The sequence below is a fragment of the Lepisosteus platostomus genome, chromosome 1, assembly GCF_059453375.1.
Source record: "Lepisosteus platostomus isolate fLepPlt1 chromosome 1, fLepPlt1.hap1, whole genome shotgun sequence".
NCBI classification, from domain to species: Eukaryota; Metazoa; Chordata; class Actinopteri; order Semionotiformes; family Lepisosteidae; genus Lepisosteus; species Lepisosteus platostomus.
This window is the reverse complement of record NC_142611.1, coordinates 70,301,342-70,321,963: the sequence shown is the minus strand read 5'-3', so window position 1 is coordinate 70,321,963 and position 20,622 is coordinate 70,301,342. Positions and strand designations below refer to the sequence as shown.

The window sequence follows — 20,622 nt, the reverse complement described above, 5'->3', positions numbered from 1 at the left end:
GTTTTGTGAACCGAAATGCTTTGTCTTCAGTGAATATGCATTTTTTCTGCACATTAAAATTTCAATATATGTGTATATACAGTACCTCATTTTAATATATGTATACAGTATACACCTTAATTCAAACACAATATTTGTGCTTTGTTACCCACTTTTTTATATATACATTGCATTCACCACAAGAGGGCATCAAAAGTCCTGTTATACAAAAAAAATCCCACTCGGGTTTCTTCTCAATGAGACGTGAACTAGCAATGAATGCTAGAATGGAGTACAAAAGTACAAAGTAAGCTATTTTATCACATGAATCTTAAAAAGTTTTAAAACTTAAAAAATCTATTATGTATTAAAAATACATGCCATATTAAATATATAAAATTATGAATGTAAATTATTTATGTATTAAAATGTCTTAAATTATCTATATTCTGTATATAATGTATTTTTAAAAGTCTATTTTAATACATAAACCAAACTCTAAACTTATTCCATACCTGTTATCTTTTATCACTTTAACAATGGCTTCATACAGATCATCTTCTGCCATCTTCTTCCATTCTAGCATAATCCCCATTCCTTTCGCCTGCACTCTGGTCATTGTATCATAGTGATCACCAAATAATGGGATTCCTACTACTGGAATACCATGGTACATTGCTTCATAAATACTATTCAATCCTCCATGACTAAGAAATGCTCTAATGTTTGTGTGACCTGAAAGATAAAAGTGTAAATCAACACATAATTCACACAACAAAAGTTAAAAGAAAACAATCAGAAGTAATACATTGCTACAGAATAAAGATTATTTAATATTTGAACCTCTTCTGGCAACAAAAAACAATATGAATAACATCTGCTTGAAAATAATTGTTGAAAATAATTCTTTTTGATACTACAGCATACTGTATTTCAAGTCAGTTACTCTCACTAGTAACCTGTTTATAAAGATAGGTAACACCTGCATGTTATTGATGAATTAAGCATTTTTTTTCCAATTGTCAAAACTCTGATCCTTGAAGGCTAAATGGTGCTCCGATTTGTGTCCTATTACTAAAATACTGCATTTAAAAAATGACCTCGTTGATCAGTCAAAATTACACAGTTTCAAGTCTTTAGAAATTGATTTAGTAGTGAACTACTGTATATAATACATGCTGGATTGGGACTCTGCAGGGCTAGGGTTTGAGTTTTCTGTGCAAAAAAAGCATTGTGTTTTGCCAGAGCATACTGTAGCAAAAACAGCATGGCAGTGCAAAATAATTTGATGCCTGAAACTACCACATGGAGAAGACAATTATAACTTCAAGGTGGAAACAGTAGCAACTGACACCATGCAAACACCAGGGTCAGTTTGTCAGTGTAATACTCCGCATAACCAGTCCTTTCTATAAATATGAGCTTTTTTGTTATGAACTGCCATAATGAACTACAGTATATTCCATGCATACCAGGGATAGTTAGCTATTTATAGAGGATGACTTAATAAGTGATGTATTTTTCATTAACAGATTAAACACTACTACTTCTGTGACTTCAAGCTAGAAGAATGTATTTTCGTGACAGCAGTGGTCTTTACAAAAAGCTAAAAAACATGAATATCACTAGTTCTAAAGAATAAATGATTACAGAATCTTTGTGGTAACTTTAATTTTGCCAAGAGTTAAACTATAAAATGATTATGCAAGGCATTTACCTTTTCATTTATTTATATTAAATGTATACATGTCATAGTATGATATAAGATGATTTAGCAAATTTGCCAATGTATGTTTTTTAAAATTAGCACAATCAAAGCTATAAATCAAAATGGTTATTTTTACTTCTAAAATACAAATAAAACTATTTTTGTGGCGACAGAAAGGAAATTTAGAAAATATTATTTTAATTTCAGTTCCACTCATGAAAAACAACACTTGAACACATTGTTAAAATGTCAATGCAGTAATGTCAGATGAGATATTATTTGGAAGTTGAATGTGCATAAGCATTTCTCAAAAGATGATCTTGACAAATCACAATAAAAAGTTGTATTTCTATTAGGCAAGCACTTTTGGTGTACTTTATGTAACCTAAGCTCTGATTTAAAAATGTTTACTTACCAAGAAGATCATTTTGTGGCATCCATTCCACAAGTTTAGTATTGTTTCCCAAATTACTTGGTGGAGTTCCTGAAAACCTGAAAATAAATAATTGTACACTAAAAATATATACACTGTACTTATATTAAATCCATAATTGTATTTGTAAAATACCCAGACAAAAAGTAATCATGAGAGAAGCTTTTACTGAGGCTTTGTGCAATACAATACAATACAAAAATAATACTGATTTCTGTCCAATTTACTGTATAGGCATACAACAAATTAATACAACCGTATAGGAAATTATACTTCCACATATAACAAGGTAAACATTCAGCAACAAGTGAATCAATTAAAAACTCACACATTTTTTTTTTGCAATCACGTCTCCAAAGAGGCCACTCTCCTAAATCACAGACACTAAATCATGTCTACATCAATGTAAAATGTCCAAGATAAAAAAAATGAGAAAAAAAGGACACGACAGCTCCAATCTAATGTGTTTTATCTGTGTTTATACAGTAAGAGACACTACAGAATTCATTTGTTGCTATGTAAAACGTATAAGCATAACCGATAAAATCTGTATCTGAAATAAAAAACAAATTCAAAATAAACTTCTTTTATATTTGTATGTCAAATTCTACATTATGTTTTGTTGCAAAATAATCACAACAATCAAATACAATAACATTGATCCAAATACTGGCAACTGGCAACATTAACAGATTCAGGCTAGTTAATAATTAAGATGAACTTTAAAACAGAGGACTGTTTCTACAATCTACAATCCTAGGTTGGCCTCAAAGAGGTGTCAGCTGTTTCAGTATATAATCATGGAGACGTTTTGTGAACAGGTACACTGCAAATAATCATTTATATGTCCATGGTAAAACCATATTTGTAGTGAAGATATTTTTACACACAGACTGACACAGATGCATATATACTTACAGTATTTACCTGTATCAGTATTTGTTTTTTTGCTTGTAATAAGTGCTTTCCTCTTTACACTCTTGAGAGATAGATACAGTAAATGCTGTGACTGCAGACCAAAGTGTCACATATATCACCATACTGTATATCAACAAAATGTTTTAAATAACATTTAAACAATAACATTTAGTAATTCTACAGTAAATAAATCAGATGGAAAACTACTAAAAATTGTTTCTATAATAAATAAGATAGTAAAATGAAAAAAAAAACAGAGTTTGAACAAGTCTGGTGAAAACACATCCAAAAAGATTCACAGCTGTACTTGCGGTCAAAGGCTCCTCCACTAAATATAGACTGGGGGGGGGGGGGGATACTTACGTAATCAACATATTTTAATTATAGATTTGTTATGCACTTTTTGCTACCATTTAACCCCTTTCATGCATAAAACTGTTTGGTTCGATCTTTAAAATTTTGTTAAAATATTCACTTTAAAATTGTGTATAAATCATCTGAAATACAATACAATTGGACAGCATTGGAAGGGGCTTGAATAGTTTTGCAAAGTACTCAATACAACTTAAACTCAAAGTAAAACAGTTCCAATAATAATGCAAAAAATTGTTAAATTAAAAATGAACCTGTCATTTAAGAAACTTTACTAATGCAGATTTAGTGCTAAAATGATGGACAACTTGCTCAGTATGGACAGCCACTAAAGCCATTACTGCACCCAGTCACTAAATTAAATTAAAGTCTTAATGATTAGTCTTATCATTTTTAAATGTTGAAGATCAACTTACAGTGGTTCCTGACCAACAATGTGGTCTTGTAAAGGGCGTTCCACGCCTAATCGCTGTTTTATTTCAATATTTGCAATACATGATTAACAGCAGTCTTTGTGGCTATACAACAAAAGATATAGCCAGGCACTCCACCAAAAGCAAAAAAAAACCCAACAGATCCCAGCCTCTAAAGATGCAACTCTACACTGAGCTATCTTTCCCTATTCATTGTGGCCTGTCTCGGAAAGTGTGTAAAACTGTTCTCTTCACAGAAATAAAGATGTCTGGGGGTCTCACTTTTTTTTAGTTTTTCAGCCTCTGGCTATACATTCCCTAGAAAAAGTGTGTGGATACTCTTCAGGGTGCGCAGTCCCAGATTTATAACTATCACAGAATCAGAAAGGTATATAACTCTACCTAAATCTGACAGAATTGGAGGATATCCTCTGATCTAACCTTGTTATTTAAGTGGAAGGTACCAAAAGAGATTATCCCATCAACTATTACTACCAATACACTTGTCATTTACCACAATGTCCACCCATCCATCCTTCCGTTTACTGTTTAACCGCTTCAAATTCATGATCGTGGGGCTTGTGCCTATTCCCAGAGCAACAGGCACGAAGCAGGGTACACCCTGGACAGGACACCGGTCCATCACTGGGCAGACACAGACACATACACCCACACCAGGACCAATGTTCCCAGAAGCATATTTTTGGACTGTAGGAAAAACCAAAGCACGCAGAGGAAACCTATGCAAACATGAGGAGAACATACAAGTCCATGCAGAGAGCACCGCACGGGCAAAATCGAACCAGGACCCCAGCGCTATGAGTCAGCAATACTAACCTCTGCACCACAGTGCCATCTATCAACAGATCCATTGAAAGGAAAAGGTCACTGGATCTTGTGAAAAATCTGGTGTCTTAAATTAGAAGCCTTTAAGTTTCATCTTCAAGTTCTTTTTTTGATTATGCTTATTGGACGCTCATCTTTCAGGCGACAGGACATATCAGATGGCTGAGCTTGGCATGACAGATGCTTACTACTAGTCTTTTCAGGTTATTCAGACATTATTGCACAATCCTAAAGATTATGCAGAAACACATTTGGAAGCCAGAAGAAATCTGTGATTTGCTTTGCTTGGCAGCTGAAGATCATTTATGGTGGGGAATTAATTCTGCTTGACAGAGTATCTGAAGCACAAAAATGTGTCTTGGTGCTCCAAGGAAATGTCTTATTTACTGTCTAAGCCAATTGCTTGGCTGGATTTATTTTCTGGACAGTCTCAATGTGTATACAAAATATACTTCAATTTCTTTAAACAGCATACAGTATGATCTACTGTAGTGGAACAGAACTTCCTCAGCATCTCTAACCATGACTTATTTTAGTAAACTAGAGTGAGCAGGAGGTAGCTGATTCTATACCACTCTAATATTATATTATGCTTGTGTTGTTCTACATACAGTATGATGTTCTGATTTTTTTTATTATGTACATTAAATAAATCTCTAGTGCCTAATTTTGCTACCACAAACCTCTACCCACTTCATCCCCTGAGGCATAAGGTAAAATAACTAAAAAATTTACTTGTCAAAGTTCATTGGTAATAAATACATATTATTTTGAATGAAACATTTGTATTTTATTGAAGCACAAAAATCTGATAATTGTAAAACCGGTTAATCACATCTTGAGCTTGAGTTGAAGGTTATATTGTGATGCATTTTGTTTGGCTCAGTCATAAGAAATGTTTAAACCATCTACTCTACCTACTGACAGGCATGATGAGAATACTTGGCTATATACACTGATGGAAAAAAGAAACGCAACACCTCCTCCTCCAAACTCTGGCACTCCCGTCTGCATGGAACAGGCTGAAGAGTGACTCATCCGTGAAGAGGACCTGATGCCACTGCTGAAAAGTCCATCACAGTCTCTGTCTGGCCCAAACCAGTCGTGTGTTACGTCTAGGCCTGTGGTTCTCAAACTTTTTAGACCAAGTACCACCCCTAATCCAACCAAAGCATCCAAGTACCACCTACAAGTCATGATCTCATAGGAACCCCAGAAATTCTCAATGACCAACATGAGCACGCGTGCACACACACTCACACATACATATAATAGATATTATAATAATAAACTTTATTTGATATAGCACCTTTAAAGGTGGCTTCTCAAAGTGTTTTACAGAAAAAAAAACATTAACAACAACTAATAAAGAAGCACCATTTCAGTGAGAGGGGTGAGCCTGTTTAGTTGAGCAAAGCAGATATGAATTAATTTTTCGAGCCTTGATACAATTCACAACCGAGTCTAACAGATATTAAATCGTCAGGCATTTTCTTGACGGCAAAGGTCTCGCGGTGGATGTTGTAATGCGTACATTAATTTCTGGAGCAACCTCTCTAATTCGTGCAACTACACCGTTATGTCGGCTTGTCATTGCTCTAGCACCGTCTGTACAAACTCAGACGCATTTTATCCAGTCGAGGCCATTCTCTTCGATAAATTCATTCAGAAGCTGAAATATGTGCTCTCCTGTAGTTCCTGTTGGTAGCGGTTTACAGAACAGAAAGTCTTCATGGGACATGCCCTCAAACTCGTATCTAACGTAAATGAGCAAATTGGCCAAATCGACTACAGACTCATCTAATTGCAGTGAAAAACATCTGCTCATCTTAACACGCTCTATCAGTGTACTTTTGATATAATCCTTCATTTCAATAATTCTATGAATGTCTGTGTCTTTCAGGGGGAGAGGCAGGTCGAGCTGTTTAGCAGCTTTTTCTCTACACATAATACGTGTCAGCTCTTTTGCCAACGGTAAATAAGGTTCTTCAAAAATAGTGTAGCTTACCTGCTTTATCAATACGCAAGCTTGCATTTTTCCGCATTTCCGTTTTTATTTCCGGATTTATTTAAAGTTTTTATTTCATGCGCATGGGAGCGAAACACAGAGACGCTCGGTGTATTTTTCTCAAATTAGAACAGTTCTTAAATATTTTTCTGTTATCACGCTTTCGTGTGCTCACAAGATTACCTGCGTTCGTAGCACGTATTTCTATGCATTCCTGTGTTTAGAACGTTGGCATAGTTCCAAAATCACGCACATTCTCCTTTCTCCCTATTTGCTGGAGATACAGTAGCTTTTTTTAAATACAATTGGTCACTTGCATCCGTAGCACGCATTCCTATAGAGTGGTATAGAATTACAGAGTATCTCGTGTCCACTAAAGTATTAGCGCGCACTGTATCGTAGTACGTAGGCTGCGTATTCGACACGTATTAAAATACAAAATATGAAAACCCGTCCCGATTTTTCAGCGCACACGACACAGTTCCAGGGTCATTTGGCGTACCACTTGGCGGCACTCCACGTACCACTGCCGGTACGCATACCACAGTTTGAGAACCACTGGTCTAGGCAGTATGAGCATAGGGGCTCTGACAGGTTGCCTCACTCTAAGGCCAGCAGCATGGAGCCTCCCCGTCCTGTCACTGATGCGGGCGTTGTGTCTGCCGGCAGTTTCAACAGCAGTACGGATGGCAGATCTCCATAGTGACATGCAGCATGCAGCATGCCAATGGCCCTCTCCCTTGCTTCTGGTGACATTCGAGGCATTATGGAATGCACAGAAAACTGAAAACAGAAAAGTGTGGCCTTTTTTCTACAGTGACCTAAGCTTTGAATTAAGGCCTTTTTTAAAGGTGAATTGATCAGGCATTGTTCCACCTAGATCTCATTGGGTAAAAATGCACGTAACCAGCTTTCGTGGGATTAGCAAGTTGCAATGCCTCCATGCACAAGCTGTATTGCTGGTCAGAGGGCTTAAAACAAATTGACAACTTTTTGTGAAAGTACATAAACTATAACTATAGTATTCTCATTCCAGAAAATGTTGTGTTTCTTTTTTCCATCAATATATATATAGATGGTTTCTTCAGATCTATCTAAAGTTGTAATAGAGTCATTTTAAACATACAGTATAATAGTGAGCAAACAAAAAGTAAACTCAGAGCAATGATATTTACTGAAAGAATCTAATCTTCCAAATATGCATCAAATGCTGACTACTGCAAATTTCTTTGCATGTCTGCTTCTATTGCTTTTAATGCTATAGGTTTTCCTAGTCCTATGTAGGCAGAAAACTGATACATTGAATCCTTTAAGTCATGTTTTTGTGACTGCAACTGCAAATTCAGGGGATAATTACAATGATGTTTCCTGTTTTTCATTTGTACCACCTGCCGCTGGATAAGACTGAGAATCAATAACAGAAAACCAGCTCTTTGAACATTCTCAGTAACCCAGTTGGAAAGTAATCAAAGACACTCTGTTTCTTTGGACCAATTCTAGTCAGGAATCTAAATGAGAACATTTGGGACTTTATTTATTCAAAAAACACCTGTGTTTAGTCAGTCATCAAATAAATCATCCATGTTTTATTAAAATTACTCAGTAAATCTATCAATAATTACTACAAATGTGTATTTCTTTTGCCTTCCTTTCAAAGCTCAATTGCTTAGATTGCGTACATACAGATGCAGCCATTCAAAATGAGCAGGGTACGCTGCGGTACAACGCGGTGGCGTGTCGCATCAAACCGCGTCTTAACGTGTACTGTCCAGTCATACCGTATGCAAATTAAATTATGTTAATAGTATCCAGAATCACCTTGTAAAACCGGCAGGTGGAGCTAATAAAGCTTAACCTCTCATGTACAGTATTTGAGCTGTCACCAGAAAACATCCAGTTTCAAATCCTGATCACTGCTGAGGAACAATCGTTATTCAATTAAGAATTTAAGTTGTATACTCCTTAGACTTTTAAATTTAAACTGTGTATTACAGCATGTTAATATTTATACATTAAAAATTTTGTATATTTTATAAAAGCAAGATTGCTCAGTTGGACAAAAGTACACAACCTACCACCTTTATCATAAATATTTTAATTATGTAGAAATATTTTATGCATCAAAGTCTTTACCAAAGATATTACTAATAGTATTAATAATGAATGACCTTGGACAAGCTGTAAACTCAAAGTATTACCCTGGTCCACATTCTTTGTAATCGTCTTTGTAAACGAAAATACTTTATTTTTTCATTGACAAAAAGTAACACCACAGCATTTCATTGATCCGATCACGTATTCGTTTCCAATCATACAAAGTAAGTCTTGAGAATCTCCGATTCACCATGCCTTTCACATGCTCATAAACGATATTAATTTAGGAACATAAACATATTATGTAAACTGTACTGTATATGGCTGGTCTTGGTAGTCTAAAGAAAAAATACACACCAGTATTCAATTTCTCCCTAAACATTGAAAGCATCAAAGTCTTACATGTAGTTATTTCGGAAACGTTTTTATGTGCTCCTTCTGACCATATTACTATACGTTTATATACTTTGTGAAAATGTATCGTCTTAACCTTTTCTGCGAATACTCTCGGAGTAAACAAAGTCATTAATAACAACGAATAATTTCAAACTGCTACTGATATTATTACTGACAATAAATAATATCGACACTATATTGAATTTGTTGGTCTTTCTAAATATCACAAAAAATTCAAAGTTAAGTGATTACCATTTTACAGGAATACTTGCTCTCGTTATTACAGTAAAAGAAACTCATACTTTTCAGAATTTAATTATTATTTTGGAAACATTTTTACGAGCTCCTTCTGACCATATCGTTTATATACTTTGTGAGAAAAGTGATATTTTAACCTTTTCTGCGAATACGCTCGCTATCGAAGTAAACAAAAGCATACTTTTAGAATTTGATTAATAGGGAATATAATATGGAATCGCGTTATCTAAAGAGCATGCTTGCCAGCGCGTTGACGTCACCGCATTTCCCTCTGAATAGCTACTAAATAGGCAGTGAAAACATTTGTCTGTCTTGTCTGTCCGTGGGGGAAAGGGGGACTGTCTTTCATTGGAAGGTATGCCTATTCTACTCTGATAATGAAGGGGAAAAGTGCCCGTGGTGCTTCGTGCGAAAAACCTGTATATCACCATAGGAAGCAGAACAACGTAGCCTATGGTGAAAAAAAACATACAAAAAGCATACTAACAACTGTGCCATCCTATTCCTTAGTTAATACATTTTATTTTTATAAACAGTTAACATTGTTAGCAAAATATTTTGAATGATATTTTTCCCTATTTTTTCTTTAGTTGTATATTTAACTTATTTTCTGAGTCAGATTTAATGTATATTTGAACAATGAATATATATTTTCACAAGATCCAGGGAAAATGCAACAATTTATTACAGTGCTAAATTTAATATTATTGATTACTAATAGTTTATGCTAACACCAACCTTTCTTAATTAGATGTTTTTAAAACAATGAACTAAGTATAACATAGCATTCAGAAATACAATCGAGAATAGTTTTGTGGTGTACGTATAGATGAAACTTTTCTAAAATGTATAACAAAATTTAGGCGATTAAAATCTGTAATCTTTCCACGTGTAATGTCATTAGAAAGTACAATAAGTTCCTGGTATCAAAAAGTAGTCTAAGTGGTGAGAAACCTGTGCTTAATGATAATCAAGGGACTTAGAAGTCAAAGAAAATGATTTACGTTGTTTAATTTTAAACACTAAGTTATGAATGCAGACGCAATTGGTGCTTTACGGCAATACTGAGCTCCGCGTTTCCTCCCTCTCTCGGTGCCGCCTGACCCTCTGATGCAGTGCAGTGGGCGGCACGCTGTTTTCCGAGCCTCTGATTGGGGAAAAAAAGACCTGCTGATCTGTTGTACATACCAGGAAGACAACAGAATATGATTTTTTCTATTTGAAACGTGTGTCGTTTTTATGAAATTTGTGTATTTTAAACGTTTAATTAAGAAGTAAAAACCTTACAACGTACACAGATACTAAGATGATCACGAGGAAGAAAAATCACACGTTTTTCGCGCATAAAAAGTGGTTATTAACTATCGAAACCTGTTTTTATGGCTTTTAAAGTGGTGCAATGTCTAAGCAGGAACACATCATTACATCTCATTTTTTATTTATTTTTTAAGAATTAAAAAAATCGTTTGCCCAGCCTAATTGTAAAGACCTGTGAACCTGTTTTTCTAAGAAAACATTTGCCAGTCTGTCTGTGGGGGGAAGGTGGACTGTCTTTTATTTGAACACTTGCTCTATTCTACTTTGAAAAAGAAGAAGCTGAGAAAATACTTGTGAAACCGGTTTGTTTACAAACAAAGTAGACACAGAGACTCAGACTTTGTGGAGTGAAATTTGGCACAGCCAGGCAGCCAGCACTCCTGCGCACCAGCCGAGAGAGAGAGCCCCAGCCAGGTGTTCCTCAGCCGCAGCGCCAGGCAAATGCGCAACATTAATGTAGGGCAAAAATGTCAATATAATCACAATAATATTTGCTATTTTAGTTTTTCATAGAAATGTTTACTTGTTAAAAGAAAACTCATTGTGACAGCTGGATTTGAACACCCGACCTCAGGGTTATAAGTCAGTCACTTAAGCCATCATGCCACCGATACAGTCATTTGACAAGCCCTGAAACAGCCATACACATATCAACGGAAAGTCTTATACTACTGTTTGTGCAACAGTACATGAATATAGTTATATCTTTATTAATTTAAATACACAAATCCATATTATATTCCCTATTAATCCAGTTCTGAAAGTGTGCTTTTGTTTACTCCGATAACAAGCGTATTCGCAGAAAAGGTTAAAACAATCAATTTTCACAAAATATATAAACGTACAGTAATATGGTCAGAAGGAGCAAGTTAAAACTTTTCCGAAATAACCACATGTAAGACTTTGATGCTTTAAATGTTTAGGGAGAAATCGAATACTGGTGTGTATTTTTTCTTTAAACTACCGAGACCACCAATATACAGTTTACATAATATGTTTATGTTCCTAAATAAATATCGTTTATGACCTTCAGATGCATTATGCTCCTATTATTTTTATGCTCAGCTACTAAAATTTCCCTTTACTTGTAAAATTCCAAATAAATATTCAATACTAAACGGATTAAAATGTGCACAGTAAAGAGATTAAATGATTAAATCTTTTCACTACCAACCAATGCACCACCAATGCCCGTCGGTCATTTTGACCAGCCAATCACGTACTGCTGTATGGCGCGGTGGCTTGTGCGTAGTTGTGTGCGGTACAGGTTTGTACCCCAAATTTTGAATGGCTGCATCTGTAAATAAAAAACATGGATCTGACTGCTGCCATACAGTGGATATAAAAAGTCTACACACCCTTATTAAAATTGCAGGTTTTTTGTGACCTTAATGACGACCCAAAGCACACATCCACATAAATCTTGGAATGGCCCACTCAGAGCCCAGACCTCAATCCCATAGAAAACCTGTGGAATGACCTAAAGAGGGCTGTGCACAGGAGATCGCCTGGCAATTTTAAGGAGCTTGAACTTTTTTGCAAGGAAGAGTGGGATAAAATTGCAAAGTCCAGGTGTGGAAAGTTGATAAAGACTTATTCACAAAGACTTACTGCTGTAATAAATGCAAAAGGTGCTTCCACAAAGTATTATTTGGGAGGGGGGTGCACACTTATGCAACCAGGGTGCTGTAGGTTTGTTAATTTCAATTATTTTTCCTAATAATTATCTATTTATTTTTCTCTTGAATTTTGTTGGTTGCAAGGTCATATTAAATCATGTCTGACATGATTTATCTTTATTTCTGGCTTTACATCACAAAAACATGCAATTTCAATAAGGGTGTGTAGACGTTCTATATCAACTGTACCTTCAGGCAGTAAACATGGATGTCTGAAGTTATCGTTCATAGCCATCAATTAGTAGACATGAAGATAACATACCTGAGTCCAAATCTTCAAGATCTTAACTACACCTTTATTTTGCTGAGAAAATACAGAAAAAACAAGACTGTATTTTTCTTAAACCTTTCATCATTCGCATTTCTCTTATGCAGTATTATTTTACATCAGAATAAATAAATGCTTAAAAAAGATGTAGAGATATTCAATTACAACATATGATGTTGTTTATAATACTTTCCCAGACATATGAACACAATTCATAAATTATCAACAATTTCATCATACAAATATTAAAATAATTAATAGAATAATATTCATCATATATATTAGAATGGCTTGTCAATGTACAGATTTGTAACTGATTGTAGTAATGTTCATAAGCTACTGCACCTAAAACCATGGGTAAGAAAACTGGAAAACTGGAGAAAATACCACAACCAGCACAGGGCAGAATGGAAGAGGCCATCGGGGTGCTAAGGGCTGGAATGTCAAATTAAGGATCACCAGATACAATGGAACATAGGTCATGATACTGAAAAATATCATGATATTGTCACAGTTGCACTCATGAACATTCAGATGTTCAATCCATGACCAAAGACAGCCAGGCCAGTCACACAAAACTTTGCACACCCCTGAGCAAAACTGGTATATACAATGGTGGCAACTCTGTGATTTGCAGTTGTCAGCTTGTCAGATTGCCACAGTAACATCTAAGATAGCCATGACCAGATCAGCATCTATACCATAGGACAGCAGCTCCAGGATGAAGACTGGAGAGCAGAGCCTACATCTGGAAACAAGTCATGCTTGGGCACAAACACATTCCAATGGAAACTGTACAAACAGAAATTTAAAAGAGTCACAGTTTAGTCTATTATGACACAACAGGAGGTAGCGTGCATTACATGCAAAATGAGTTAACATTCACTTTGCGTTGTAGAAGTGGAGATGGAGGTGTGATGATGGATCTCACCATGTTGGGTGGTGGATGGGCTACACTATAGTATGCATGAAGATCACAATTTGTGTGTATTGATAACTCCTTAACTATGGAGCTTCATAGAAAATGGTCTCCACCCACACACTGTACTTTACTTTACTAAGTAATTTTCAACACACCCATGACATGTGTAATGGACTACACACATTAATCTGACATGAACCTGAAAGAGCACATCATGGACCTGATGGTTTGATGTGTGTACCTTTGGAAACCACAACCATTTACTGTACATGTGAGCTGTGGAGTTCTCACTTAGCAGAATATGTGGTGCCATGATCTTGAAACACTCTAGTAATGTCATTGCCACTTTAAATGTGAGGATTGCTAGCAGGAAATGGAGAATACATGAGATACTATACTTGGTTTTTAACCTTCTTTGACAATGTGTTTTAAAAACAAGATACTAAATTTTTTTTTATTATTTTAATGCCTCAGTGCACGGTGGATACCAGGTTTATACCTGATAAAATCATAACCAATCATCAACTGTGATTGCTGACTTAATAAAAGTAGTACCCAACTAATTTCATTGTTTAACTCTCTGGCTCAACTCTCCTCTAACTAACAAAACTGGTAATCTGACTTTACCATTGACAATGAGTAGTGTAAATCAGAATTTTTGTTCCAAGAACCTAGGTCACGAGTCACTAAAGACCAGAGTTCTACCTAGGATATTCCTTCTGCAACAGCAGTAATGTGTTTCGCAAAAAAACATATAACTGCGCCTGATCAACGAAACTGAAACAGCTGGACTCTTTTTGTCAACAATCTTAATATCCAAGTATGTTCAGTAAAAAGCTACAGCTTGGTCGAATTGAGTTTTTCCAGCCTGTCTTACCTGTGGCAGGCCCCAGGCAGTGCACAACTCTAACTTCCTGGCAGAGCTATACTCAGAAACAATAGGCAGTGCTCTCTCTCTTCTCTGCGTTGGGACGCTCCCATAACAGAGCAAGCAGCTGAAGAAACCATGACAAGAATGCAGCCCGTCTCCATCTCCACATTATAATTCTTAAGACTGAAGGGTTATGCCAACACTTGTTTGATAGTTTTGTTCACAATAATAAATGCATATCTACTTGTACAGTATGTGAGAATATAGTAAATGATTTAACTGACTTAACTGTATGAGACTGATCTTTCCTATGAGGTCAACAGTAACATTACAGTCTATATATTTTAACTTTGTTATTAGCTCTGATCTATAATCAATGGGTGAATGACGAACCTTTCGTATCACGGCAGATCGATTCACAAATATACTTTATGATGTTTGTTGGTTTGTTACGCATGTTTTGGTGTTCTATCAATAAATTGTATATTTAGAATCCTTGTGTGAGACTGTAAATTATTATGTTTGATTGATTCCTAAGTCAACAAAGCGCTCTTGCAATTTACTGTTCCAATTTTGAATTATTACAGTAAAATAAAACCCCTCACATCACTAAACTCACATCACTCATAAAAACTTTCTGGACATTACTGTATACATTTGGTAACCAGGAAAATGAGCAGATCTCCTGAGAATCTGAATTGAATTGTTAATCCTCTTCCTGTGAAAAGTAGAGGGCCATCACCAGAGACTGTGATGCAGGAAACTCAAAAGAGAGATATTGAGGAGGCAAGTAAATCTGAATTAGGATCAGGACTGAGAAAGCTTTATTTTTATTTTGATACTAGTAAGCTGTGTAACAATAGTCTTGTTACAGCTACCTTTGTCAACAAACTTGTCTGGGCTACCTTTTAAACATAAGAATATAAACAAACTTACAAAGAAGAGGGGGTCATTCATTCAGTCTAGCCCATTTGGAAGCTATTAGATTAATGATTCAAGAGAAGTCAGAGTATCATTTTAACAGATTCGGGCGTAAGATCCACTTATGCTTGTGTAGTCTTTGTTTTACGATAACGTTTGTTATTTAATCTTTTTTTTTCATTTGTAATCTACACTTAGAAATCTGTGGATTTTTATGTTAATTTTGTAGTAGAAAAATGTGTATCTATGATTACAAAATGTATTCATGTGAGCTCAGCAGAGCACGCAATAGAGTAACATAGGAATCTACTACAGTACCATTAAAAATAGAAAATGTGCATATTGTTTTAGAGTGAAATATGGCTTTTGTAAAATTCCTTACTGAGGACTTGAGGAATGCCTGTCCGGTTCAATACAGAAAACACGTGGCAACAACACAAAACTGGAGGGACTGCTCTAGTGTTCTGCTTTGTTTCTTTAATATTTCTTAAATCGCTGAATGCATTCACGGCATTGTCTTGGTCTTTGACACATTTTGTCCCTTCAGAAAATAAAACATGTTTTGCTTCTTAACTTTTAAACAACATGTTCAAATATTGTCCTTATTTTAGGGAAATGATCAAATCAGATTAAATCTCTGAAATTCCTGATAAGTAAGCAAGGGTTTTTAATATAATGCTGACGGGTTTATACAGTATGAGACCATTAAACTATGAAGACTGAAAATGAAAATCAAACAAGAGAAAGTGTTTTTGGGTTATTTTCCAACTTAAAACGTTTTCTAATGTAAGGAAAAACATCCAACCAGATTTGCATGGGAAAAATGTTATCTATACTATCTACAGGAAATACTGGTGTGGGCACGCTTGGCGATTTTACCTTTACCTTATTTACTGCTTTGTTGGCACAACTACTAACTATAATAATGTTAAATAATTCATGTTAAGAAGAAAATATACTGGAAGTTACTGTGCAAGTGCATATTAAAGCTACATGGAAAGTTACTGTACATCTATACATGCATTTGTCATGTGTTACTGCCTCTGCTAATTATAAACATTTAAAACCCACCTATCACTGTGCTTAATAAAAACATTATTAGTTGTATTTCTTCAGAGCTGTTGCAAAATATGCTTAATCGATTCATTAAAAGATTTTTGTTAGGGATATATTTATTCTTAGCATTACTAAACCATCTAATCTTTAATTTAATTCATTATTTCATTTTATGTCATTAGTAAAATATACCACAGCTAAATCATCGGACCAGATTTCACCAACCATACACTAGCAAAACTGTAGCAAATTATTATGAAAAGCAGGATTACAAATATTTATATTTGTGGCAGTAACTGACACATTAATTAATTAAGAAAAAACACAAATTTCTGCCTTTGGAGATAACGCACTTAAGGCTCCACTGCCAAAACACTGTTTTTTCTTCTTGACCTGATTCGTTGTTACAAATGTAATTATTTAGAATTAACCTTTGAGTGTTCCCCTACAGCTCTAATGCAGACACATCTCCCCAGTCTACTCCCCCCAAAAAAATGAGTATCTGATATCCAGTATCTACCACCTTCCAACCAAGGGTAAAACATCAAGATTGTTTTCCACTCTGGACCCACCTCTTCTTATATCTGTTGTATCTAGTTTATGTTTCATCTTCTGTGCTTCATGTTGTGAAGTTGGAAGCTACAAAGGAGTCATGAAAGATACAAACAGCAATTTCTTGCATGGATCTCAACTGTGCAATCACCTCACATTTCAGCAAAAAATAGGGCCTTAAATACCTACCTCCAGATAACCTTCTGAGGAAGACGCGCCAGTGCTCCTGCCAATTTCTTTGCAATATCGTCTGACAAGTACTTAACACCAGCTCCAAATGAAACCAGCACAAAGCCATTTTCTTCTGCTCTGTTAGCCCATACTTCAAATTCCTAAAATGGCAAAAAAGAAGACTTAAATTTAGGATAAGTTTTACTCTTCATCAGAATGAAAACATCTGAAAGATATCAAATCTTAATCCATGTAAACTGCACGCAAACCTACAGTATATAATGATTTAACTCTCCCCCTTCCAGGTCCTAAAGTGGCAGTGTGTTCCCCACAGCATGCAGCATAGCAAATGGGATGAACTCCCCATATTAAATAAACATATCTTGCTCCCCACAATTTAAAAGGTACTAAGAGAAAGCACAGTCAGTGAGTAGACAAGATCCCTGACAGCCTCAGTTTAAAGGTATTTTCCGTCAGAATTTTGCATCTCTATGAGATATTCATTATTCTTGTTGTCCAAGGTATTATTGGGTTCAAGCACAAGTAAACAAGTTTATCACATTGTAGAGCCAGTTGACTTAACCAGTGCTAAGTTGGGAGACCTTTATGGAAAATGAAGTTCCTGCTTTAAGTGGGGACCAGTAGCCTGCAGTGTTTCCACTAAACTATGATTTCCAAAGCCATATATGGCTTCCTCTGGATGATAAGTGAAGCCGACTTCTTGAATATTTGGTCATTAGAGATCCAATGGTCCTGTCCATAAGAGTTAGGTTGATAACCCCTATCTAAATTCCACGTTTAACAATCTGGCTTCTCTAGATATCCTCTTTAATTTAACTGATCAGGTAATTTCCACCACTTCACTTGGTCTGCTTTATAGTATAGTGGGCCTACTGATGGATAATTGTCACCACACATCAACCAGGTTGGTGCTGCACTTGAGTGGTGCATGAATTGGGTCAGCTTCGACATGTCAAGAATCACCAAGATTCTTCGGGATGAAAAGGACTGCATATATCGAAGAATTTATTCTGAAGGTTTAAGGCATTGTTAAGGCACTGAATAAATAATTCCTTCATAAAAAGAATTCAGATGCAGATGTTCATACCAATAAAGCAAACAACCAAAATTCTACAAAAAAGGTGTACTTTTCATAACTACTGGAAAAGCAGGGCACCACAGATACTATACTTGTCTACATAAACATGAAATATGAATATAAAATAAGAAAAATAAAGAAGACTGACAATATACTGTATTTTCTTAATTAGTTCTATTTACTGTCCTAGTGTGCTGTTCAGTAACTGCAATTACATGTATAGCTGCTGCCGAACTTATTATTTCCATGCATCATGTTACAATGGCACGATAATGTTAAACAATTACTATTAGCCTATTCCTTTTGTGAATGGAGACCTAAAATATTTTACCATTACATTTTTCCATCCATTTTTTTAACTGCTTTATCCAATTCAAGGTTGCAGAGGATGCTAGGAGCCTTTCCCAGCTAGCAACAGGCACAAGGTAAGATATACCCTGGATGGGACAACAGTCCATCAGAGGGAACACACAGACACAAACATGCACAAACTCACTCCAGAGCCAATATTTCCCAGAATCCAGTTAACCTACCAGTATGCCTTTGGCTGTGGGAGGAAACCAGAGCACCCAGAGGAAACCCACACGAATACAGAGTAAGCATATGAACACCACAGGACAGGAAATAAACAAAAGGCACGCCCTGGCAGTACTGCATCACTGTTCCGGCCTTTTACATGTACTTAATTCACATAACTTGTCATCATTTATTGCACTCAAACCACATAAACAAAATAACAAAATAACTGAAACAATAATGTATGAAAAAAAAAAGTTTTTCCCTTAGTGAATGCCAATATTTCCATTGACTTCACAAAAATCAAATTCTCTGTCAACCTTACTAGATCATTTCCCAAGTTATTTTTTAGATAGATACAATTTCCAACACAAAATTGTCATTGTCTCTTACATCATGACCTGGATAAAAAGCCTTTGTTAGTATCCTGGTTACATGGGACTTTGTGACAGATGCTTCTCTTTTTACAGTATTGATCAACAGTTTCTTCTCTCTGTGGTAAACCCAAATGTGGAGCAGGTGTGAACCAGTGACATCAAAACAAAGGTTTAAAAATTCAGATATGGAGAACACACATGTATCTTGCCCATTGAGCGGTTTGCCATTAATTGTTCACTACGGTGGGGTAAGTATAGGATCAAAAAGAATAAGAAAAACAATGATATCCCATACAGAAAAATGGAAGGCGAACAAATGATAGTGAACATAGAAAAAAGTAAAAAAAGGCACACTGATTATTTGGAAGTCACAGTGTAAACACTTATAACCATCACTGCTAAGGGAAAAGCTGTAAATTACAAAGATTTGAGCAAAATCCCCCCCCCAAAAAAACAGCATGTGATGTAAACCACTAAATCTGGTAAAAAAAAACAGTGACGAAAAGTATTATGGATATACAGTATGATGTTGTCACTTCTCAGCAAAGAGAACAAAACAAAAAGGTTCTTTGCAAAAACACTGTGCATTGCCAAAAATATAATGTGCATTTTTTTAAAATGATGCAGAGTACTGGCCATTACAATTACTTGATCTTCACCCCAGTTAAATGCTATGCTATCACCCTGGCAGAAGGGTCATAAAAGTAAGCAATCAGCATAAACGTGCTCTGGAAGATTATTTGGACTGAACAGAAAGAAGTCCAAAGTGTGTTTATGTGTGTGCCCCTTGCTGGACTGGAGTCCCATCCATCCCAGCACTCTATATCTGTGGCTTAATCTCTGGAATGCTTATCAGGGATAAGAGACTTTATGATATTAGATGAATCATTAATAATTTTAAAACAATTCATCTGTCTACAGAGAGACAAAGCAACTATGGTACTGTGCCTACTTTACTTTCCATTAAGATACAAACGTAAGGACAAAAAGAAAACAACAATGAGGATGAAAATAATTAGTTCACTGGAACATAAAAACACGAAGCATGACTATACTGTGAATTAAAGAGATCTTGAGATAACCATGAGATACCCTAAACTGAACATAAAACACTTTCTAGGCCAATAAGATCATAGCTAGAAAACAAAATAAGTATTTTTATCTATTTTTGTGCAGGGCTACAGACTTGCTGTGCCAGTAAAACCCTGAAAAGTGTCCTTCAAGGATTTATCAGAATTAATTTGAAAAAACAGCCATAACCCCAACGTGGCAAAACCCGTATAGCAGTTCAAGCTCAAGCACAACACTTCCGTAAACCATGCAAATCTGTCCCTCCCTCTGATTAATGAGAGCTACCTTGATCAAAATATGTTGCAAATATGTCAGATGTAATGTGGTGCATCGGTTATGCAAAAAAGAATAAAACAAGTACAGTCTGCTGGCACTTC

At 35.6% G+C, this 20,622-nt stretch overlaps 1 protein-coding gene across 1 annotated transcript in view; it reads right to left on the bottom strand.

Annotated features, from left to right (window-relative positions):
* The window catches only part of ugt8 (UDP glycosyltransferase 8), a 39,453-nt gene that overhangs the window by 2,650 nt on the left and 16,181 nt on the right, over nt 1-20,622 (bottom strand). Inside the window, exons 3-5 of the mRNA XM_088636271.1 lie at nt 17,201-17,343; nt 2,103-2,179; nt 495-714 (exon numbers count right to left, since the gene is read on the bottom strand). Coding sequence (XP_088492397.1) covers nt 495-714; nt 2,103-2,179; nt 17,201-17,343 — 440 coding nt within the window. The remainder of the gene's footprint in view (nt 1-494; nt 715-2,102; nt 2,180-17,200; nt 17,344-20,622) is intronic.